General features: G+C 36.0%; 1 protein-coding gene across 4 annotated transcripts in view; it reads right to left on the bottom strand.

Annotated features, from left to right (window-relative positions):
* ANGPT1 (angiopoietin 1) overlaps positions 1 to 24,991 on the bottom strand; it is a 258,112-nt gene that overhangs the window by 8,821 nt on the left and 224,300 nt on the right. For all 4 annotated transcript variants that reach the window (XM_002759302.6, XM_008983362.5, XM_054246328.2 and 1 more), the window contains exon 8: positions 5,188 to 5,318. In XM_002759302.6, coding sequence (XP_002759348.1) covers positions 5,188 to 5,318 — 131 coding nt within the window. The remainder of the gene's footprint in view (positions 1 to 5,187; positions 5,319 to 24,991) is intronic.

Below are 24,991 nucleotides of genomic sequence, written 5' to 3'. Positions count from 1 at the left end.
TATAAATTATTTAGGATAATACAAACATATCTGTCAGAAAGAGCTCAATAAATTTTTAAATATTTTTACTGCGTACAATACAGAATTAATTGGTTATTTCTCATTCACCGTCAATTATTAAAATTTGGTTGTAGCTTTGCGCAAGAGGTCCATCGGTTGATTCACCTTTCTCCAAACTTATAAGAGACATTTTCTGATACTCTTTGCTCTTTTTCTAATAAATAAAACCTTGCCCCAGAAAATAGGAATATAACCTTAAACTTTGCATTTTAGAAAGCTCAAATTTATTTGAAATTCAGGAATCTAACACAAATTTTTACAATTCTGCAGTTTAGTCTTTTGGGGTTTAGTCTTTTAGGGAATCCCTAAAAGTTACTTTCAATCCTTTGTAGTCACCTCTTTGTTCAATGTTTGTGCATACAAATACATGTATGAATTGTGCATTTTAAATCTAAGTTCATGCAAGAGTCACATTTATACTAACATTCATTTACCTTATGTCTTTTCACCAGAATCATTTATAATTTTGCAATGTCCTTTCAGAGTCTCTGCTAACATATTTACTCATTAAACCAATATTTATTGAACCTATACTATATGCCACACACTATGGCAGCCACTGGTGATACAGTAATGGAGAGCACAAAATCCCTATATTCACAGAACTTATATTTGTGTAGAATAGGCTTACATTTTATGTACTAAATATAGAAATTGGGTTGAAATAAAAGAATGCAATATAGATTTCTATAGTCAATCTTACATTAGCCATTTCTTTTCTCTCAATATTTTTACCTTGAAACTTAGATAATTTTAGTTATCTGATTATGCTTAGCATGTCCTTCTTGGGTTCTCGAAAATGCTAATACAATTATATTTTCCCAAAGATCTTATCACTGTGACATCATATACCAGTTGAAATAACAGCATGCTAACTTTTATCATTTTATTTGTCTTCTTTAAGATTATATAGTAGGCATTTATCAACTCTCTGCTGTTATCATCTGGAAAGTTCTAGGACTTACTAAGAAATTTATGTGTATGGCTTTATCCTCTTTTTAAGGACTGAACTGAAAAATACCTTTTGTTAGCTTTAGAAAGTCCTGTTTATCAGTTGACATGGTTTATGCCTTGGGAAAAGAAATCAGAGTTTCTGCTTCAATAGATTCTTTCTAAAGAAGGTTAGGTCACATTTTTACATAGCTTATATATTATGTACTAAATAAGGAAATTACATTGAAAGTAAAGTAAGGAATGTAAAACAGTAACATATTTGTTTTTTGTTGTTGGCAACCGTTAATAATTATAATTTATGACAGACTGTTAGAAATACTTCTTTAATTATAATTTTAATAATTTTAGTTTACTGTAGCTTAAGCAAACTTTTAGAAATGCTGATATGGAAAACTCCTAATTTAGCACCAAAGAAGATATTTTTAGCTGAGGGTAAGTTTGTTTTGAGTGTGACAATCTAGCAAAAAAAATTGTCATTTTTTAAAATTTTGGAATCAGAGGTTTTTGCATATTTATCTCCTCATACAATAAATGTGTACCAAAAATATGCATTCAATGAGAGTACATTTTCATTTTCTTAATGTTAAATAGTAGATAAAACTATTTGTTTTAAATTTGTAATGAAACTTATGCTCTAGCCTGTCTTGCTCATTTATTTAACAGTAGTGAACCCCCTTAATAGGTACTCATTAAAAATATCTTAAATTGATAGAAGGAAGTTAAGAAAGAAGGAAGGAAGAAAAAGGAGAACAGGGATCAAGTCCTACCTGGTATCTAGCTGAAATACCTTCTGCTTTCAATTAAGCCTATTTCCTGTCATTCGGTCTTTAACAGAAGAGTGTAACAATACCAGATTCTCCAACTGAAATCCCTCTATGTACTGAAAAAAACTATCTAGGACAGTTCATGGGCAATAAATCTTATTTTACTATTAATTCCTTTTAGAAGAAACAAAGGAAAAATATATAAATAAACAAGATAAAACAAAGCTGTAATTGATAATGACAAAGATTTATGAGTTACTAGCTCCAAAGAATATGAAGTCTCACTGCTTAAGAGAGGCTAACAAGCTCAAATACTAAGTTTAGAAAAAAAAAGAAAGGAAAAACCATTAGATGAGGAAAATGACTCTAAGGGAAACTTTAACAGAAAATAAGTAGTAGTGGTGGGAAGCAGCTAAGTAGGACCTCAGTTCCAGGCAATACTCCAGTTACCTGGACTGTCAATGACATTCATCCTTATGTTCGCCAGTTCTTAGCTACCTAAATTCCACATTTTAGCTTTCCATAATAAATAGCTTTGCAAGACCTGGATTCTTTCAAAAGGATATTTGATAGGGTAATGGAGTTTATTACAAAAACACATTTACTTAGACTATTCCAGTCCAAGCAATAAGTGGAAATATTCTCTCCCAAACATATGTGTTTATTGGTGAGTAGGAATTGGGTCCAAGAATGATTATGGATGAAAGCACATGACAAAGTTCAATCATTTAAAGCAGAAATAAAATCATAAATCTAAGTAGTGAAGTTTTCTCATTGACAACCAAGATGTGTGTTCTCCTCTTTACTCCACTCCATATTCTCATTATTAAGACAGAAATATGAGCATATTGGAATGTTCTTCTAGGGACACATTGGAAAGATTTTACTGTTGATTTTTCATGTATTTATTTGGTAGTAAAAATATCTGTAAAAATAGACATGGATAAAATAAAACATATTTCAATATGAAAATGGTCAGTAAACTGAAAAATCAAAGTCCCTTTGTCTTTGTATAGAGTTGCTCACAATTTCATTTATGAGATCAGGAAAGTAATGAAAAGAAAAATTCTCCTTCAGGAAAAAGTTCAAGACCTACCTTTTGTGTACTATTTTTTAAAAAAATCTTAGTTTTGTAGCAACTATTCTGGGGGGTGAGAGCTGAGGGAGGAGTCATAAAATTACATATAATAGCCTTTTTCTGTTTAATGATGTTAAATGTGATACCAAAAGGACATGTTCGAAGCTCAAGGAAAAGAATATGATAGCGGTGGAATCACAATAGGTTACTCTTGATAATGTTGGGACTGGTATCATATTGAAAAGATGTCAACATAGGTGGCATGGATGGGGGTCAATGGGCTGTGATCTGGAGATAGTAGTAATGGGGGGGTTGGGTGTAGGGAGGAAGAGAAAAACATTTATCCAAAACCTTCACTCCATACTTTTCCATGCTCTATTAGTTGATGAAAATAATGTCAACCTAATGATTTATTTCATTGGTTTTAAAATTTGAAAGTGATTTCAAGATTTACAAGATGGTTATTCACATACTAAACGCACTCATGTACACTAATAATTCACTCATTCATGTACTACATTTTCTAGTGAGTTTCTATCTGTCACAATCAGCTTTGCTAGATGTTTGGGATGAAATGATGTTTGGGATTAACTGATGTTCATTTTCCTCATGTGCAATATAGAGATGAGTTTCTCTCCCTGCTATCTCACAGAGTGGATCTGAAGTTCAAGATACTACAACGGGTGCAGTAACATATAAATGTTATGATCACAGTAGTAATGCAGTGTTTGGGAAAGGTAAATATTGGATTTGAACAATTTTTTTCTTACTAATATAAAAACATGTTTTGTTATAGAGTAAGACAGAACATAGAACAATTGAAGATGGGAGTGATTGTTATTATAGTAAGAGAGAGAAGCAACACTAAAATTCTGAGAGAGGAAACATTGAAATAGATATATATTTTACAATTTTGTTTGATGCCAACTCCTTTGTTGCCAGAGCCTATAAAAATCTTGAGCGATATCATTTGCCATTGGGTTTTATCTTAGGGTTTCCCCAACTTCAGTCAGTCATATCAACTTCACAGTTTCACCATATTCACTTATAACTTTTATTAATATGTAACTATTTTTTCCTTAAATCAATTATTTATTATACAGAATATTGTGAATGTATTCCAAAACGCAAGTTTATGTCATTCCTTTAAGAGGGAACCAGTACCACTTGTGGCTCACATCTGTAATCCCAGCACTTTATGAGGCCAAGGTGGGGCGATCATCTGAGATCAGGAGTTCAAGATCAGGCTGGCCAACATGGTGAAACCCTGTCTTTACTAAAAATACAAAAATTAGCTGGCCCTGGTGGTGAACATCTGTAATCCTGGCTACTCAGGAGGCTGAGGTAGGAGAATTGCTTGAACCTGGGAGGTGGGGACTGCAGTAAGCCAAGACAGCAGCATTGCACTCCAGCCTGGGCAACAAGAGCATAGCTCTGTCTCAAAAAAGACAGAAAGAAGGAAGGAAGGAAGGAAGGAAGGAAGGAAGGAAGGAAGGAAGGAAGGAAGGAAGGAAGGAAGGAAGGAAGGAAGGAAGGAAGGAAGGAAGGAAGGAAACTCATAAAATTACAACGAAATAACATTATTTAATTTTAGGTATGTATCACTGCCTCACCAAGGTTCTGAGACCAAGGATAGGGTCTTTTCTTTGCCAGGAAGCGTCCTTGGTAAACGCTGAAGGAGTATTACAGATAGGATAGCACCAAATTGAGAATTTTTCTGTGGGGCAATCAGAAGGCTGGGAAAATATTGAAAATGTACGAAAGGATTAACTTTCTTACTCTATGATACAACATTATTTAATGATATCCCCTATACTAGCTAAAATATCTTGCAATGATCAATATTACATAATGCAAAACTCTGGCATAGATGTTCTGAACTGCGTTACTTTTGGTTAACTATATACCTCCTTATTTTTCTTACCTCATTGCAACAAAATGATCAATTAACTTACCACACAATTGCAAAGCATTTTGTAAGAAGTAATTGCTGTATATGCTGAGTTCCCAAATTATTATTCATTTCACAAAGGGTATCAAGATGTTTATTTAGAAATTAGAATATCTGGGACTTAAGAAACTAAAAATTGTATTCGGCACTAAGCTTAGCACATTTTCACTATTGATATTGGGGGAGGACACAAACCTCTAAATATGCCAGCAATGTCTTACACAAGAACGCAGGGTAAATTCATGGGCAGAACAAAATGATCTCTAGGGACTTGCTCTTAAGTTTCCTGACCATAAGATCATACTCCTTTCTCATAGATAAAAAACCCTAAGCCCCAAACCAATGAAACATAGCTTAGAGAATGGCCCCATAGGACTTACCTCCTGTTAACATGAGGGCACATTTGCACATACAGTTGTCATTATCAGCATCTTTAGTGCTGAAATTAGCACCGTTTAAGGTCAGGCTGCTCTGTTTTCCTGCTGTCCCAGTGTGACCTTTTAAATACAACCTGAAGTCAAAAAGAAAAAAAAAGAAAGATAAGCCATTCGACAGAATAACAGAACCCAGAAGACCAACTTGTTGAATGCTTGCCTTTTTCATCATTTTCTTCTTTCTTTGAACTCAACCCTTCCAACAAACCATGGTAACACTCAAACTATCTGAACCAAAAGAACAAAGGAAGAAAATAGTTCATTTCATTATGCATGCTCAAACTCACATGGTTCTCTGATAATGCAGGATCAAGAAAACACAAAAACCTGGGTTGATTTTATTAACACAGGTGTTAACTTCTAAACATAAATGACTTTCAATTAAGTATGTCACTCCCTTAATCCATTAATATCTAATACTGCAGATGTGCTAATCATTATTATTATTATTATTAATAGCAACGACCGAGGACTAGCTCTGTGCTAGGCACTATGCTAAATGATTTCCATTGGTTGTTTGATTAAATTTTTATATTAAATCTGTGATGTGGACATTAATATCCCCAATTTGTACACCAAGGTTTAGAGAACCTATGTAAGCTGGAATTTAGCTTGTTTGAGTCTAGAACCCAAGCGTTGAATCATTATGCGTTCCCTGGACAAATGTTTGCTGAGCACAAACTACATTCCAGTTATTGATTTAAGCACTTAAGACATATCAGAAAACAAAAGAAAAATCCATGTGTTTGAGGGGCTTATATTTTAGAAATATCAAGTTCAAAATTCCATCTGTTTAATATGGCATTCTTGGAAGAACCTATCTTACTATCTAGAAACATTTCTTACATAAAACTTGCATTAACCGAGATCAGTGGCTCTCTAATAGTTGTGCATGCAACAAATCATCTAATCTTTAGCTTAAAAAGTTTATTTACTAATCCCAGCAATGTTTGTTTTGAATTAGCATCTCAGATTTCTCTTTGCAGGCTGTCCAAAGAGGACATTTTGTCAAGTATTGTCCTAGAATCTAAGAACTAGTGGACAGATCACAATGGTTGCCAAATACAGTGCCCTAGCTGATGTCTGCTCATTTCCTATTGATCTTATATGCTGCTTTCATATCTTTCTGGTCAATGTAGTGCTTAGAACAAATGTGAACTTGCTCAAGTCCTTCAGTGGCTCCTCAGGGCTTGGAGTAGCTAAACTGAACTTGTTGGCATTGACAGCTTGATGCTCAAGGTGTTCTCTGGCTAAGACTCCAGCCCCTCGCTCTGTAACTCTACCTAACACTGCTCCTCCATATCAGCACAATGTTTTGATTAGAATCATGTAGTAATATTCAAATCCATATAGGTCATACCATATACAGGTACTGACCTATATTCAAATCCATATAGGTCACTATCTCTATGCCTGGGTCTTATTTATGAATCCTATCCACCCACAGTATAGTTAATGGGTGATTCATATCTCTGTATGAGTGAGACACTTCTCAAACCTCGACTAGCTGTGAGAAAAACATTACATTATTTTGAAATAGAATAATAAAGATCAATTCGTAATTAGAGATATATTTTAACCTGTGCTTTCATCTAGGTATATGTATATATCCTATTGTTTGTGGTGTTTGATATTATTTTTAGCAAATAACAATATTAATGCATCTTTGTGCAATACTTTACAAATATTCTGCAGAGATTTTGAGCCAGAGCAAACTATACAATTAAACCTCAGACAGCTTTTGTTAGTTTCAATAACTAATGGAGCTTCTGGTTCACAGTTGTACAAATACTCTTCTAATGTTGAATTATCATATAAAAGCTTATATTTTAAAACTCTGAGAGGTAGGCTACAAGTCATTGGTGATGAGAAATTATAGTTTTTTTAAAAAATTGTGCTTTAAGTTCTGGGATACATGTGCAGAATGTCCAGGTTTGTTACATAGGTATACATGTGTCATGGTGGTTAAAGACTTCATGACTAAAACACCAAAAGCAATGGCAACAAAAGCTAAAATAGACAAATGGGATCTAATTAAACTAAAGAGCTTCTGCACAGCGAAATAAACTATCATCAGAGTTAAGAGGCAACCTACAGAATGGGAGAAAATTTTGTAGAATTTTTTAACTGTCAATTCACATTTGAGGCTGCAGTCAGCTCAAGTGGAGGGAGGTTTCACCAGGGGAAAGTAAGGTGACAGGTCACGGCGGGGAGTGTTGGGACATGTACCTGGGTGAATGCACCACCTTACAGGGCTGGCCGGAAGTTTCAGTTTGATCACTCTTTTGGAGGTCCGCAGTCTCCCAAAGATAGACACACACTGGCAAAACTAACAGAGACTTTTGTCAGGCCTCCATTTGTAGTCAAAGTAAGAGGATGGTGGGGACCCAGTCTCGTGCTCTTCTTAGAGAGAATTTCACATCGAAAGCCAAATTATAATCAGAAAGTTAGTTGTTTGGTGAAGACTAGAATCAGAATTGAGAGAATAAGTGAATGATTCCAAAATTAAGTAGATGCGTCTCTCCTAAACTGAAATCTGCTCTACCGGAACTGGGAGAGTGGAGCCCATGGGTGCTCTTGAATGAGCAATGGCAATTTTAACTCTGATTTTTTTGTTTCTCGGTGATTTGTAATGGCCTTACTTCTTATGGTAAGTCAATACCATTTTCTCTGCAGCAGCTTGAAGCTCACTAATGAAGACAGACTTTCCAGGAGGCAATTATTTTCTATCGTTTCTTTTGCAGGGAACTCAGCACAAATGTTTAATTCTAAATGAGAGACTGCTATGTGCTTAATTACATAGTTTATACTTTTATCCTTTCACAAAGAGTTACAATCTAAGTTTCATAATTTACAATTATTTATTTGTATAATCAAGGAAATACAAATGCACAGTTATAAATTTGAGAAGAAAAGAAAAGCAAAAAGAAGAAATAAAAATCAACCCATATCTTATCAATGAGTATAACTACTCTTGTCATGTAGATTTTTAGTCTTCTCCTTGTTTTTCCCCTCCAAATATAAAATATTATTTATTTTTAAATATATGCATATCTGAACATTCTTATAAAATTTTTGAACCCTGTAAGTAAAGGTTTTCCCCACAGCCCCATTTCATCTCTCTCTTTAGAGGTATCATTGAAAAACAATCTCTTCTCATGTGGAAATACAAATGGAAATAGAATTATGCTTTATGTTTCCATTGAGATAATTTTCAAACATAATATCATGACTACTTTTTCATGCCATTACATTTTCTTCTCTAATATCATTTGGAAGCTATTATATGTGTATATCATCAATTGTCACAAGATTGAAGGCTGCCTTCAGGTATCTCTATATATGTGTGGTGGTATAGGTGTTAGGATTACAATAAAAAACACATTTTTCCTGAGCTTTCCCCATGTGAATGTCGTCAATGCGATGTTAGGCTCCATGAGTAAAGAAACATTTTTCCAGATCTATTTAAGACTTGGAGGTCTGTTTCTAGTCTTGGCAGCTCTTCTCTGGATTATCAAAGAAGACTTACAACTAGTCTCATTGCTTTGAATTTCATTTTTTTCTTTCTCTTCCCCATGAAATCCATGCAGCTTATTCAAAAACATGCATCTAATCTTTCCTCTACCCTGGTTAAAGTCACTCAGTTGTTACCCCAAAATTCAAAGGATCAAGTCCCAAGTTCCTTACTGTGGTTAGCAAGGCCTTTGAAGTCTAATGCTTGTCTACTGTCTACTTTTTCACATGCTTCACCCACCACAGCCCTCCCATCTCTTGTTATTTTCTGCACATACACATAGTGCTCCAGCCTTACCCACTCACTTATTCCCTCTAAGCAACCCACTCCTATTTCTCCATACATTTGCAAGTACCATCCTTTCCTTCTAGAATGTATTCTCCGGGTTCGAACAGCTTCTGAATTCCTATCCATCCTTTAAGATTTATTTCAGGTATAACCTCAAAGAGCATCAAATCAGCATGTTTATGATGATACTTACTTGTTGTCTTTTAATTGTCTTTTCACTTATCTGTTTCCCATAATAAACTGTGAGCTCCCTGAGGCATAAACTATGTCTTACTCATCTTTGAATCATCAGAATCTTGAAATCTTGAACAGTCTCTGAGATAGAGAAAGGCCTCAATGTTCATTGAATAGATAGATGACAGGTGTGTTAAGTAATTAATTTTTGGTAAGCTCAAGATATCAAGCAAAAGCAAACTCAAATATAAATAATTCTAATATCAAAATCTAGTTTTCAGAAAGATAGCTTTGGATCTCATTTAGTTAGCTGCTCAATATATCTACCTCGGTACCCACTTCATTGCCCACCCAACTCAAATAATTAAAAAATAGGTATGCAGGTGTGTGTGTGTGTGTATACACACTCTCTCACATCCTTTTTCATTTTTCCAGTTTTGTTTTTGTTCTTATTTTCTCAGAAACTTCAGGATATAAAAACATGAGCAAGGCATTATGTAGATAGAATAAGGGAGAGAAGACTGTGTCTTAATTATATTATTCCTTACATTTTATTGAATGATTTATTTGTATTGTATGAATAGCCAACCAAAAATAATTTGAAAGCAAATTCAAAATAAAAATATGCTTAAGGTAAATGTTTCAGCTAAAATTATGGTTTTTTTAAAAAAATAAATATTATAATAAGGTGTGATCATAATTCCTTAAGGTCCTGCCCAGATTACACATTAAAACATAAAGCAGAAATGGAGAGAAGTCCCAAGATGTGCAATATAAACAGTGATATATATTGGTTGAAATGATGTACTAGTAGAAGAAACTGATACTTTGAGGAATAATGGATGTTTCACTGTACGAGACTGAGTAGCACCTGTAATTTACATAAAGTAGCATTCATTCCCCCATGTCTATCCTTAGCATGTCACAGAGGAGTGGTTTATGCTCTTCTAAGGAAGAGACACACAATCTCCTGCAATGGGAGATAAAGATGAAATTTCATAAAACTCATTTCTTCTAAACACTATTTTTAAAACTTTGCAAATGAGGACAACTGTGTTTCTGTGGAATCCCAGAATGACTTCTGGGAGAAACTATGCAGTCCAGGATAGGTCCGCTGCACAGTACAGGGGCTCAGTCTTTCTTAGCAGCTCTTTAACTAGCTCAGAGTCCCAATTTTTGGCCCAAAGCCAACAACCACAGCTGGTTATTTGATACATGGAAATTAAGGACCAGTCATTCATTGATACCAAGTATTGCTGTAATCAGATTTTAAAAACTTATTTGAGTTGAGGCTCAAACAGAACATTTAGACAGTACTTTTCAACAGTGGTTCTAGCTAATATGTAAAGTCCTTATGTGCCATTAACTATCCATGGCTTTCTCTATGCAGCTAATAGTTGTTCCAAATAGACTTTCACTTTATGAAAGAAAAATCAATATACGGGATGTCTTTGCATCTGACTACAGTGAGAGCAAACTGAAAGCATAAAACGTTAGTGAGGATACATCTCCCGAAATAACACCACAGGCATCTGGTTATTCATTTCTGCATTCAGCCAGTGTAGACATGGCCTGCATGAAGGATGATATGTTAGAAGATAAAACAAAATGTTCCTCCAGAAAATAATGTTAGGGACAGACATAAGGAAGCTGGGAAAAACAAAAGAAAACAAAAAACTCCGGAGAATATAATTTGATGAGACCAAAAAAGCAGCCACAAAATAGATTTATGGCATTTATTCTTGTCTGTGTATTTTCTCCTAATAAAGAAAGGAATATAGGAGTCCCTTCAGATGGATGTCTATAAAGAATGTCAGCACTTTTATTTTTTTAACGTGCATCTTACAGGAAAACGGATGTCTATTAAAATTCGTCATGATTCTCTAGTCATCTTTGATAAAATATAGTTACTCCTTTTCAATCACTTTTAGAAATTTCAGTAATTCAAAAGACTACATTATCACATTTCCTAGTGAATATAGGACAACAGTGAGTTCTATTATGGAAACAGGCTTCAAAATATCCAAGAGAGTCTAGAACTTTCTTGTCTTTAAAATGGGCAGCCCAATCTCATGAATCCAGTTTCTTACTAATTTTGTCTCCTTAAGAGGCTCACTCTCTTCACATTTTTGCATCTTCACTGTACTCAGGGGACCAAGCGTCTCTTTCATGATCGAGAGGAGTGGGAGTTGTTTGTTTGACAAACTGAAGTTTGGCCTCAGCCCTTTTAAACAGTGGACAGACTCTCAGATATCTGAACTTTAAGGTCGTAGGTACTGACAAGTTGAGCAGATTTTAATTTTGGCTCTGAGCTCTCTCCCTGTCACCATATGGAACTAGTTTATCTTTCTCACAATTACTAAGAAATTCAAAATGACCTTCATGGTTTTCTTTCAGAGGCTGGTAGCAATGACTCAATCTGACAGTTTCCTGACATGGCTGCGACTCCTAGTTGCTGCTTCTGGGCTGTCTCTACCATATCCAACCTTTCCAATCCTACCCTCTTTCGATGGAAAGAACTGGGCAGCATTAGCCAAGAGGGATGTCAGAGCATGTATGTCAGCACTCACTTTTTCACATCCTGGAGATATATTCTACAACTCTATTGTCCACGCATGAATGGAATTCTTTACATACTTGCAATAACCTATCAATGAATGTGAGAAAATGCTAGAAAAATATATGAAGCCAAATAAATGTACTTACGAAAAAGTGAGTGAATATATTAAAGACATCCAGTTGTTTGACAATAATCTATAGTCCAGGAAAGTAATGTTTGAAAGAAGTTTCCAAAGAAAAGAGGATGTGAGTAGGAAAAGAACTGATAATGTACAGTGTGACTAATCAAGAATTAAGGCTGTGATAAAAACTTATAGATATCTAAAAACATTAAAATATACAGATCAAGCAGATATAGGGAATTGGGTACAAAATAAGTACGAATGAAAGAAATAACCAACAATAAAGCCATTAACCAAAACTCTTCCTTTTTTCCTCCTTCTCCTTCACACACACAAAATGGATAGATAGATAAGCCATTGGCTTCTGAAAGTTAAGGCCGCATCATGAACGCTGTGTCTGGAGAGACGGTATGATGTAACAGAGTTTGTAGTGTACCTGTGTGGGTTTGCAATCTAACTCTTAGTCTTTCTAATCCTCAGTTGCCTCCTCTGTAAAATACCTCTAATAATAGTAATGTCCTGCCAATATTTTGCGAAAATTAAAGGAGGCGATACCCGGAAAGCCCTTAAAAAGATTGCTGTATGCAGAGTAAAGTCCTTGACTATTTGCAAAAAAATCAGATTAAAGTAATCAAACTTCCCTGAGCAATAACCATAAAATACACAGTAGCTCAATAACCATGAATTCTGTTAATGACTAAGTCTAAATAACACAAGTATAAACATATATGACCTTGATAGACATATATAAGTGTTCTGAGAGTGATAAAAACAATGAGATAGAGATACAGCTAATGAGGACCAGCACGGAGGCAATAAGCTGGAGAAATTAAAGATGAAAAGGGCCGATTTTCTCAAACCCATGAGGCCCCATATCCTTTGGAATCCTTTGGAAGTTTCTCTTATTTTATGTAGAGGAAGCAGAGTACTAAATGTGAAGGACCAGAAACCAAAAAGTTGTTCTGCTCACTGACTACCTATTTAAGGTCTATGTTAATTTGACTCTAGATGGTATGAATAAAAATCCTTCCATTCAAATATTTATCTTGTAATAAATTTTCAATCTTTTGAGAACCCTACAATTTTCTTGCCATTATATAATATTTTACGGACTAAATCCAATATATATTTGTTTGGCTTTTCTTTCTTTACTCGTGATTGATACTGGCAAAAAAAAATCCTGGAAAGATCATCCATGCCAACCTAGCCTTTAATTCTCACGTCTACTTGCTGAAAGAAATTTGCACTTTTTCTCATTAAATCTTCCATAATTGGTGTCATTTGTTTTCACAGGGAATTGGATTATTGGAGAATCACCAGAATTTGTGCATAATTTAATCATTAGGCTAAGAAGGAATTGAATATCTTATTTGCGTCAGAAGCTGCAGACGTCCTGAGGTAGACATGCTGTTTATTTTGGAATATGTGTAATGGAAGATGTACACAAAAGTGTGAAAAAAGATGAAAAATGTTAGAGATAGTGATGGTCCTGGGAATATGTGCTATGATTAAGAAAGATAAATTTCCAAAGCTACAGAAAACCTTACCTCAAATATTAAAAAACTTTAGAAAGTCAAGGTTCACTTAATCTTTCATTCTAATTTGATTGCTTTAGATATTAGGTTGTATAACACCTTGTATAAATTGTACTCTGGTTTTTCATCTAAATTTTTAAAAAAATATACATTTTAATGCCTCCCCTTCACTTACAAACATTAATATCTTAAAGAACTTAGATAAAATGAGTTTATTAACCTCCCAGGTCTTCTCAAGCTCTTGACTGTTAGCAGTAATTTTTGTCTCAAAACTCTGTTAAAATACAGTTCTTGGTGTTTTGCAGTGATAGACATGAAGCTTGCATATGCTTAAAACTTACGATAAAATTTTCCTCCAAAGCAAATAGCAAACCAACATACTGTTATTGTTGTGTGCCTTTGGATAATGCTGAGCGAGTTCCCTCTATTCTGTATGTATGTGTATCTATGTGTACATATCTTATATGTGTATGCATATGTATATAAGATCTGTGACAATAAAACATTTCCCAAAGTTCAGAAATACATGCTGCAATAATGATGTTTTCAGTTCAAAATAAAATAAGTAGTTATTCCAGTATTCCTTCCCTTTTTAAGAATACATAAAAAAATTGAGTGCCAAAAATGAATTATGTGGTACCAAGACCCCTGTTAAAAACACAGTCCCTTAAACATACTTGGATTCCGTTGGTGTCATGTGTGACTGATAGTCAGCTTCAAGTGAGTGCCTCTCTTGTCCGACCCTCTAGTGGTGCCTAAAAGACCAGGCCAATGGCCATCTCAGAGAGTTTATAGGTTTTGCTTTGTTACCAAAGATTAAGTCAGGACCTTGTAAAACTTGTGATTGACATTGGTGATTTTTCAGTCTAAACAAGTACTCTGGAGGTAAATTTGTTCTCATTTTTTATTTCTGTTTAAAGAGCAGTAAGAAACTTGCTTTCCAGCATTCCCTCTGGGCAGATAGAGGAGAGGGTGAGCAAAATATTCAAAACCATTGAGATGCGTTGTCTGAGGTTTCTTGCAAAGAGGAAATACTTTCCCTTGTTGTACTTGGACATTGTATTGCTATAAGGTCTGCAAATAAGCTTTCAGCATGCATTAGCAGATTCTTCTGTTGACCAAAATCATCAGTGTGCTTATTTGTCTCCACAATCAGTATAAGCTAGAGTCCAAACTCCTTATCATGGATTCTAGCCCTCTGTTATCTGCAGCACAGTAAAGCCCTACATACGAGTTACTTGCTGTTCTCTAAATAAGGCAGGCTCTCTCTCACCTCTGCATTTGTGTTCACATTGCTCCTCTGGCTGGAATCTCAAGTCCTTTCTTCTGCCATTAACCACCATACTTGCCTCATGAATGCTTACTCATTTCACAAATCTCTAAGGATTTCCTCTATGAAGCCTTTCCCAGTCCCATTTAGTCCCCTCTAATGTACTCTATCCAACTCCAGCAGAATTGACCACTTCTTTTTTAGTACCCAATGATAGCCTAATTCCAAGGGTTCTTTCCCAGGGACAGTGAGTGTAAAGTCGAATCACACATTAATTTATACAAAATTTTGTGTTTCTTCATTATTCTGGGGAGAAAGTCCTTGGCTCCATCATCTTTTTTTAAGATCCATGGTTCCTTGATCAAAAAACAAAACAAAACAATCAAACAGACATGCTAAAACACAGAAACTAAAACTTTTTAGTTGACCATCCCACGTTTGTTTCCTTCTCCTAAACTACTAACCTCACAAGAGAAGGCATGGTGTGTCTGTTTGGTGTAACCAAAGAGTTATTTCTGCATCAGCATCACCTTCGTGCACTTGATAGGATTGAGAGATCTAGGTCCTAACCCAGGATAAGAATCTCTTCATGGGAGACTCAGAAATCTGTACTTTAAACAGGCACCCTGCTTGCCTATATGGATATTCAAGAAAGAAAACAACTGGCATAGAGCCAGGAAAATAATAGTAACATGCTAAATGTATGGTGGTTGACTGGCTGCGTAAAGTAATGAAGGCAGACGCTGATTTCAAAAAAACTATAATAACTTTTAAGAGAGTGATTTTAGTAAAGTTATGTAGGTAAAAGCAAAACTGTAGCAATTAAAAGAGAAACGAACAATGTATGTTGTGGGACAATTTTATTAGTTTTTTTTATCTACCTGCCATCAAACAACATAGAAATTCTTGCATATCATTGGCAGGTAAAGGTAAAAGAGCCTGGAGGTTAGTAGTTCTAGAAAACAAATCTCATTTAAGCAACAATATGGGGAACTTAAGACATGGCACTTAATGAGAAATCTTCATGGACACTGTCATTTTATACCACAAAACTTTGAGGGCAGGCTTTTTGACTTGTTGCTCTTTGAATTTCTGGCATCTGGATCAAAAATTGCCATATATTAGTCAGCTGTGTTCAATATAAAAAAACTTTGTCAATATGTCTTTTGTATACCTAGTAGGAAATGCTTTTTTCCAGACATGTGCCGAGCATTGTGAAAAGGTTTCTGTCCTCCTAGAGATTATAGTCTAACAGCAATTACAACCCAGTGTGATACGGACTCTGATAAAGACATGCACAGAGCACAGTGGGAGGGCATGGAAGAGGCTCCTTACCCAATCAAGAAAGAAGAGTTCTATGGACTGAGCCGAGATTTAAAGGATCAAGAAAATCCAATGAGGTGAAGGTAATAAACTCTTGAACAATATGGGTTGAGTTCTGTGGGGTTTTGTTTCATCCACAGTAGCTTGCATATTATTGTTGCTCATATTTACCAAACAGAGTAATCAAATTATTGAATGAGAAAAAAATTGATATGAGAGAAGCCATATCAGAAGAATTTCCCCCAGAGGCCATGGCTAGTTACCTGTCCCAAGTCTGCCACATGCACCTCGCTCTCCTTCCTCTTAGCTTCGTGATTATTACCACCTTACGTTCTAAGCTTAAGCAACACCTAACCACTTGTAGTTTCCTAGCAAGACATGCTGAGTCTCACTTCTGAGCTAATCCCTTGTCTACCCCCATCTCTGAACTATTCCCCAAGTAATACCAGTTTACCATATTTATGACACTTAGGCCACTATTTAGAAGCTTTCTCGACCTTCCAAAACTGCTTAGGCCTCTTTAGTCACACCACATTTGTCTAAGTGAGCTGACTGTGTTCAAGGCATTATAATTGCCTGTTTGGCTGTCTGCAACCATCCAACCCCACTCCATCCCCATCACACTTGGGTATGCACTGGCATGAACACATGTATACACGACTGTACTGAAATCTCTATGGACATTTTATCCTGGAATAGCACAGGATGAATGTATAACAAATATTTTATATAGCCTTCATGTTTTGACAATGAATAGCAGTAGGGGAACCTAGAACAGTGGATCATAGGACATCTCCTTAGATAATTTTTGGAGGCAGTGCTTGCTAGCTGATTCTAGCAACTTTTGCCAATTTATAAGTTTCTAGGACAGCAGCGGCCTGAGTCCAAGCATTACCCATTCTGTGACAGGAATCCTCTGGGAATCCTTAGACCTTAACAGCATGAGGGCATTTATTTTCATCAGTTTAAAAAATATCCAAGACTCTAGAGACTGACATTCATATACATTTTTAAGTCAAGAGATTTTCCTGACACTTAAAATACCTAAAGTAGGGACGGGTGCAGTGGCTAATGCCTGTAAGTCCAGTACTGTGGGAGGTCTCACTGGGTGAATCACAAAGTTAGGAGTTCGAGACCAGCCTGACTAACATGGTGAAATTTTATCTCTACTAAAATTCAAAAAAAAACAAAAAAAAATTTAACTAGGTGTGGTGGCATGCACCTGTAATCCCAGCTACTCAGGAGGCGGAGGCAGGAGAATCGCTTGAACCTAGGAGGCAGAGGTTGCAGTCAACCATGATCGCACCATTGCACTCCAGTCTGGGCCATAGAGTGAGACTCCATTTTAAAAAAAAAAAAAGACCCAAAGAAGGTACAAAGTGACTGTAAGACTGTGCCCATGCCATGTCTCCGAAGACCTAGGAAGCCTTTTCCTCTTCAATATTTCATCTCAGTCAAGAGAATTTAAATGTAAATTTTGATGATTAAAGCAAGTCCTACTCTGTTTTAGGAAGTAACCAAAACAAAAATCACAGTGTACATAAAAGAAATACGCCTTCCAAGTTGGAAAAATTATTTGAACAGAAAGAAAAACTCCTTAAAACCTTGGGTTTGAAAGTCTATGTTAGGAAGTCAGTGAAATAGAAACTGCCAGGAGATTTCCTATAGATTTTTCCTACCTTTATCAATCCGGAACTGCTGTAAAAAAAGTCACTTTCCTCTTAGTATTTCATCATATTTGCTACTGGTCCCATCCAGGACTATGTAGTCCAGAGGATCAGAGAAATAAGAAGCATTTTACTAAAACAAAGGTGGGGGGGAAACAAGTTTTGCAATATCTACAAAAATGCAGGGCTTAAATTTACACAAGAGTCTCAAGAGAATTCTTTTCAATCCACATGAATTTGTTTTGTCCTTGAAATACATACACAACATGGGAGTACTTTAATAATTTTTAAAAAATGGATAGGGGAACTGGAAAGAACTTTGGCCTTACCTCCTCATTTTCCTTCTGAGGATCTGGGACTTGGAAAAGTGAAGCAAATTGTCCAAGTTCATTCAGAAAAGTAACTGCACATCCAAGTCTAGAGTTCATGTCTCTGGATTCCCGATACAGTGTTTTACAAATTACATCAAACTAATTCCCAATGAAGATCTTGGCCAAAAACAAACCTTGTGCAAAAAGATATTTAATGGCCAAATTATTTTCAAGTTGTTTTCTTCACAGTTTTGGTTTAAAACTCTGCTCATCTTGTCTGGCCAACATGGTGAAACCCTGTCTCTACTAAAAATACAAAAATTAACGTGGCATGGTTGCAGGCGCTTGTGATCCCAGCTTCTCGGGAGGCTGAGCCATGAGAATCACTTGAACCCACCAGGAGGCAGAAGTTGCAGTGAGCAGAGATAGCACCACTGCACTTCAGCCTAGGGGCTAGAGCAAGACTCTGTCTCCAAAATAAAAAAAAAAAAATCTTTATGAGGAACCTTCCATAACAAGGCTTATGATAGCCAGAAATTAGTCAGTTCTAACCTAACAATGTCATTTATCTTCAATAAATAATATAAAATCAATAAAATATAAATATCTCCAAAACATGCATTACAAATTATGTAGTAAAAGTATAATGATAAGATGTGCATTAAAAAACTGTTAAACATTATCATTCAGACTTAAATAATACAAATTTTCTATTGTTTAAGAGAGGTTAGTGACACCATCTGTGATAGAGGATTTACTAATTAAGTTATTAGCATAAAAAGACAACAAAATAATGAATTGCAAGGAAAAATTGTTCCCTAGATCTAAAAAAAAACATATGCAAAATGACTTTCTAATGAAATACGTTCACCAAAATTGTGTCCTTTTAACATTAAGGCTGAAAATGTATAATATAGTTTTCTTTTTATATTTAAAAATAATATGGTGAAATTTATTTCCAGTTGGTAAATCCTTTTTTATTTATAATAATATGACACAATGGTTTTTAAACCATGCCATAGCATTTGCAATAACAGCAAGAGGGGACATTTTACTTCCTTTCCACAGCCATTTCAAAATAGGTCAGCTTTATGTTTTATACATTATGATCCTTTGTAAGAATTTTCTTTGGGAGAGTAGGTATTCAAAAAAAGAGAAAAAAATAAACAACAGGTGATGAAGCTTAGCCCAACTGATAATGGAAAAAATTAATCTTCTGTGTCTTTGGATGTGATAGAATGGGAAATAGACAATATCATTTATTTAATATTCTTCTCAAGAAAGCTTGTATCTGAATCTAATCAGGAAGAAATAGTCAGATAAACCCAAAAAGAGGTGTTCTGAGAAAAGTTGACCCAAAGTCTTGAAAAATGTAATTGATAGATGAGTGGTCGACTATTCCAGGTAAAAGGCGATTCATGAGACATGACTGCAAATGCAGTGAGTGAAGCTGGATGGGGTCCTGAGTCCAGGTAAATAAACAACTACCAATCAGCCAAGGACATTTTTTGCGGAAGAGAGTGGTGATTTCAACACGGAATATATAATTAAAAGTTGTTTATTGACTCAATAATATATTTTTACCATGACTTAAAAAAAATCTGTTTGCTTCTTTCATTTTCTGTTTCTCTTTTTATTTATTTATTTTTTAGGCAGGGCCATGCTCTGTCACCCAGGCTTGAATGCAATAGTGCAATCACAGCTCAGAGCATCCTCAATCTCGTGGACTCAAGCAATCCTTCTGCCTCAGCCTCCCAAGTAGCTGGGACAATGGATGTGTGCCACCACACCCAGCTAATTTTTTATTTTTTTAATTTTTAGTAGAAACAAAGGTCTCACTGTGTTGACCAGGCTGGTCTCAAACTCCTGACCTCAATCAATCCTCCCATCTTGGCCTCCCTAAGTAGTAGAATTACAGGCATGAACCACTACACCCAGTGTCTAAATGGCCTTCATATTTGTATGATATTTAAGTTTACCAAATACAAAGTACATTTTAATACTCTTCTTGATTCCAGGATATTGTTCTCACCGAAAGATAAGAAAACTGAGGCATAAAAGTAATAGGTGATTTGTCCAGTTACAGCTAGATTGTGTTATTGTCAACTTGGTTAATGTAGGTACTCCATTTCCCTGAATCGCCTTCCTTATAAGGTTCTAAGCTGGGGTTGGCTAAAAGGGAATTTTGTGTGGGATTTGGAAGGTGAAAGTGAAGCAGTGGTCTGACTCTCAGTACATCATCAGATATGGTAAAGTGCAGAGGCAGAGATGCCTGGCAGCTTCCACACTGTCCGTTTCTCCACTTAGCATCCACCTTGGCTTCTTGATGCTGGCAACAGCTCCAGACCACCACAAGATGCTTGACTGCACAAGCACATGTAATGGAGCTACAGCAAAGCAACAGATTTCTGTAGATCTTCCCTTTTGTGGTTCCACTTTGGTGGCTGCATGTGTTTGGTTTCTTGGCAAGGTCTGGCTTGTCTGCCATGCCAGGTTTCAAACATATGTTTTAACCTTATTTCCATAAGTCTCATCATGGCTCTGGCTCTCCTGACCTAACAGTGACAGACACAACCATGCCAGTTTCCCAGGTGGGGAAGCCAGATTTCTTCTCAGCCCCCACATCCTGATTCCTATTCCAGAACTCCTTCCAGTGGACCACAGCGTCTCCTCAACCCTACAATTAATCTGTTATTATTTAAATATTTTTAAAGTGTTTATTGCTGCAGCGGTGGTTGTATATTTCTTTTTTTAGTTTTATTTATTGGAACCAGCAAAGCTTCATGAGAAGTAAAACATCACTGTGCCTCTAAACTGATAATAAACTCTCAAGTATTTATTAGAGAGATCAAAATTTAATTTTTTATCCAAGAATTTAAAGGTCACAAAAATAGAAAGTAAAGCACATGTAAAGGTAGTTTTAGTCTAGAAAATTTTTGAGCTGCAAAATGTTTTCAAATACTTGTAAGAATAGAAAACTGAAAACTGGAAAGATAAGACAATGTGTCCCAAGACATTCAAATTATTAAAGAGAGAAGTAGGGTTAGAAGAAACATATACTATATCTTAGAATATGTGTTTTGAGTTTACTGAATTCTGGAAATTAACTGATGAACTTCACTTTATTTGAGGATGACCACATGGTGGGTAGTTACAAGACCAAGGTTCAAATCAGACTCCTACTCATCCTATCAGTGCCTGTGACTCTGTGCAAAGTTCTATACCTCAGTTTTCTCCTGTGAAAACAAGACATTTGGTGCATAGTATGTGTGCCTTGAGTACACTTTAGTTAGTAACTTGGCTAGATTAGTTACATATCTTGAATTTTTCCAAAAATGATCTCTACAATTTAAATGGTTAAAACACACACACACACACACACACACACACACACACATGCTCAGAGGGAGGGAGAGAGGGGTTGCGGGTGGTGGGGAGACAGAGAGAGAGAGTGAGAGAGAGAGAGAGAGAAAGAGAGAGAGAGCCCCAATTTAGAGATAGTTAATAGCCAGTTGTTAATGACTTATAACAGGATTTGGATCCTGGATAGTTATCCAGAGTGCTACGGGTCAGTGGGAACACAGAGCATCCAAACTGGCCTAAGAATGAGGATGATGCATTTATCTGGGAAATCAGTGTAGGGAGATTTAGAGGGGAGAGTTTCCAGGATCTGTGGCAGAGTGAAGCATGCAGAACTGGCCAGAGGGAGATGCAGGGCTCACAGGCAGCCATAGTGAAGACCTCAACTAACCTCAAGTGGAATTTTAGATCTTGATGGGCTCTTCAGAATCGCCCTAAACTGGGGCAAGAGAGTCTTTATACTTTTATATTGACCAGTCATTAGATACAATCTATCTTGAAAGAGCAATCTTGGGTGACTTGCCTTTTTTTCTTTTCTTTCTTTCTTTATTTTTTTTGAGATGGAGTTTCTGCTCTAGTCGGTCTGACCGGAGTGTAATGGCACAATCTTGGCTCACTGCAACCTCTACCTCCCAGGTTCAAATAATTCTTCTGCCTCAGCCTCCCAAGTAGCTGGGATTACAGGCATGTGCTACCACACTCGGCTAATATTTTTTAACCACAAGCAGAGCCTGGAAAGGGGACTTCAGCTGCAACCTGTCAGTCAACGTTTCCTAGTGGTGGAAGAAAAAGTGCTTTAGTATTGAAAAGGGCAATGGGTTGACACATTACATCTACCACAGTAGGTATCAGGGAAGACTTCCTGGAATAAGAGAGAATCTTAAAGATTTAAGATGTATTTATGTGACAAAGTTAAGTTTATGTGTTGAATAAGAATATAACATAAACAAAGGCCTGGAGGATTTAGGGAAATTGCAAACAGTTACCAGAACATACCATTAATGAGAAGGGTCTCCAGGTGGGTAAAGTTAGGGGGAGTATATAACAGGAATAGGTGCATAATTAGGTAGCAGCCAGGTCATGAAGGGTCTTAGTAGTAGACTTTCACTTGCAGATATTTGAACACTGTTGAAATATATGAAGGAGGGAAAGAGCAAGTTGTCAGAAAAATCATCTCAACAATAGCATGAAAGATATATTTGAGAGTACCAAAATTAAAAAGGCAGGAAGGTTCTTTAATTGTCTGGGTGTTATATGATGAGGGTCTGGATAAGACTACCTCTCTAGAAGAAGTATTTAATAATTTCACGTTGATTACATGTTGTTTCACATGCTATGTTTATCACTCTTACATTATTATTTTTTCTTATTTATATTCTCTTGTGTTCCATAGATTTTATTTTCTATCTCAGAAAATTATTTGGAGTTTCCTTAGAGGATAAAGGAAAAATATGTATAATACATGCACATTTATAAGTTCATCTATCTATTCACAATACTTTTAATTAATATGTGTCAAGAGCATGAGAAAGGAGTTTTTAAAAAACAACAAAGTTTTCTTATTTTTAAAATGTGTCTAATAATACCCACCTCTGAAATAGGTTTATATGTTTGTAGTGTTAAAAATCATATCATAGATTATGAAATAATATGCAAATCTTAGTGTTAATGCTTGGAGAAATTGATCACAAAGAAACATGCCAATTCAGAGGGAAGAGACAGGAAAGGGGAAAAAGCACACGAGGCAGTGATGGACAACGCGAGTTCTAACCGGAGGCCACAGGACCCATTACTGGGCCTAGAGAAGCAGTACTGGGCATGCGTGATGATACGGCCTGGGAGAAAAGTTGCCAGGGCTTAGCTTTCCTTTTCAGGCTTCTGTTCCATTGTTCTCCAAAGCAGTGAATAACAACATCTTATAGTGTGTTCGTTTTAATGAATCTTTCACCAGAGTAAGCATTATGTTTCAGTGAGTTCTGAGTTCCCATTTCATGCCAACGTGAATCGTATACTGAACTGCATGAGAAGATGACAACTGCATTATCTACTTTCTGTTAGGTCCCTACAGGAAAGAGGCTGGACCACTAACTTCATTTCAGCAGCATGACGGAACAGAAACTGCATTGAATGAGGTAGGAGTCAAACATCCTTTTTTTTAAGTCTTTCTCCCTTTTGGGGCAAAATTACATATATGAGGTTCATATATATCCATCTATCTATATCTATCTATCATCTATTTATCTATCTATCTATCTATCTATCTATCTATCTATCTATCATCTATCTATCTATTTAGATATATGTATATACATGAACTTTAGCCTTCCTTCCCATAAAACCAGAGGTTTGGAATTAAATTGTTACATTTTTTCTGGCTTAATACTTTTGATTCCCAAGGTTACAGTTCTCTCAAGAGAAAAAAATGGGAATATCAGAGTGTAGGTCTCACCCTAGCAGGGAAGACTTTATTTTTTGATCATAGATCCCTACTGTGCAAGTGAGAATACAAATTCACACAGATGTCAAAGAAATGAGAAATGCTCAAAAGGGCAGGAGGGCACTCTAAGAGGAGGTGAGTGCTCCTTCCTCATGCAGATGCCACAACGGCATTCACACCATACACTCCAAAGTCCACTGCAGATGCCAACAACCCTCCTAAATCTGCCCACTCTGTCCCCCAACCCCCTCAGCCTCACACATATGCACATGCATATGCATGTGTATACACACACACACACACACACACACACACACACAGCCACCTATGAAGAACTGAGAGACATATTGGAAAGGAACCAAAACAAATTCTTCAGGAGCCTAGAAAAAGACTAGACTAATTATTTGCTAGTCCTATTGTCAAGCTGTCTGACATTAGCCAAGTTTCATACAGTTTCAAGTTTCAGGTCAAAACATTTACATAAGAGTACCCCTGACGTTTAACAGTGGTTTTTCTTGTTATAAAGCTCTCAAAATATTGACCTCCTTGGAAACATTTCTTCTTACACTCCATTGCATTTTATAAATTTCTCTTCTTTGGTTTCTTGAGCTGCCATTAAGTACACCCTTGCTTCCCCACCACCCCCTGTCAAGAGACTATCAACTCTTTTAGATCTATTTCTCATTCTCTGTTGTGGTGACATCATTATTATTTGTCGAGAAAATGATTATTATGTCTCCAAGGATCCAATCCCATACGTAATCCATTAAAATGAAATGAGATGTGCCCATGAAAGGATGCAGAATTCAAACTTCTAAAAAAAAGTTTGTCTTGAAAACGGAAATAAACAGCAGAAAGAGTTGAACTATGAGATAACCACACAGGTTGAAACAAAACACACACGTGGGTTGGATTGCTATTACTGCAATTACTTGAAGCAATGCACCAACCCTTGAATACATACAATCATATTTGCAAGGCAAAGGTAGAGAAGTCACAATATTGAGAGTTAAAAATCATTGCAATTCTAATTTACAAAGTACAAAACTGAGGCACACAATTAAGGACCTGCTAGGCATCAAGAATTGCATTAATGAATAGTGGTATAAAAGTAACTAAAACATCCTCTGTGTTCTCAACGAATGTCAGCCAGTTTGCAGTGACCTAGTTAGTAACAAAGCTTGACTTTG

The sequence above is a fragment of the Callithrix jacchus genome, chromosome 16 (genome assembly GCF_049354715.1).
Source record: "Callithrix jacchus isolate 240 chromosome 16, calJac240_pri, whole genome shotgun sequence".
In the NCBI taxonomy this organism is placed as follows: Eukaryota; Metazoa; Chordata; class Mammalia; order Primates; family Cebidae; genus Callithrix; species Callithrix jacchus.
The sequence above is the reverse complement of the archived record's forward strand: the minus strand, read 5'-3'. Positions and strand labels throughout refer to the sequence as shown.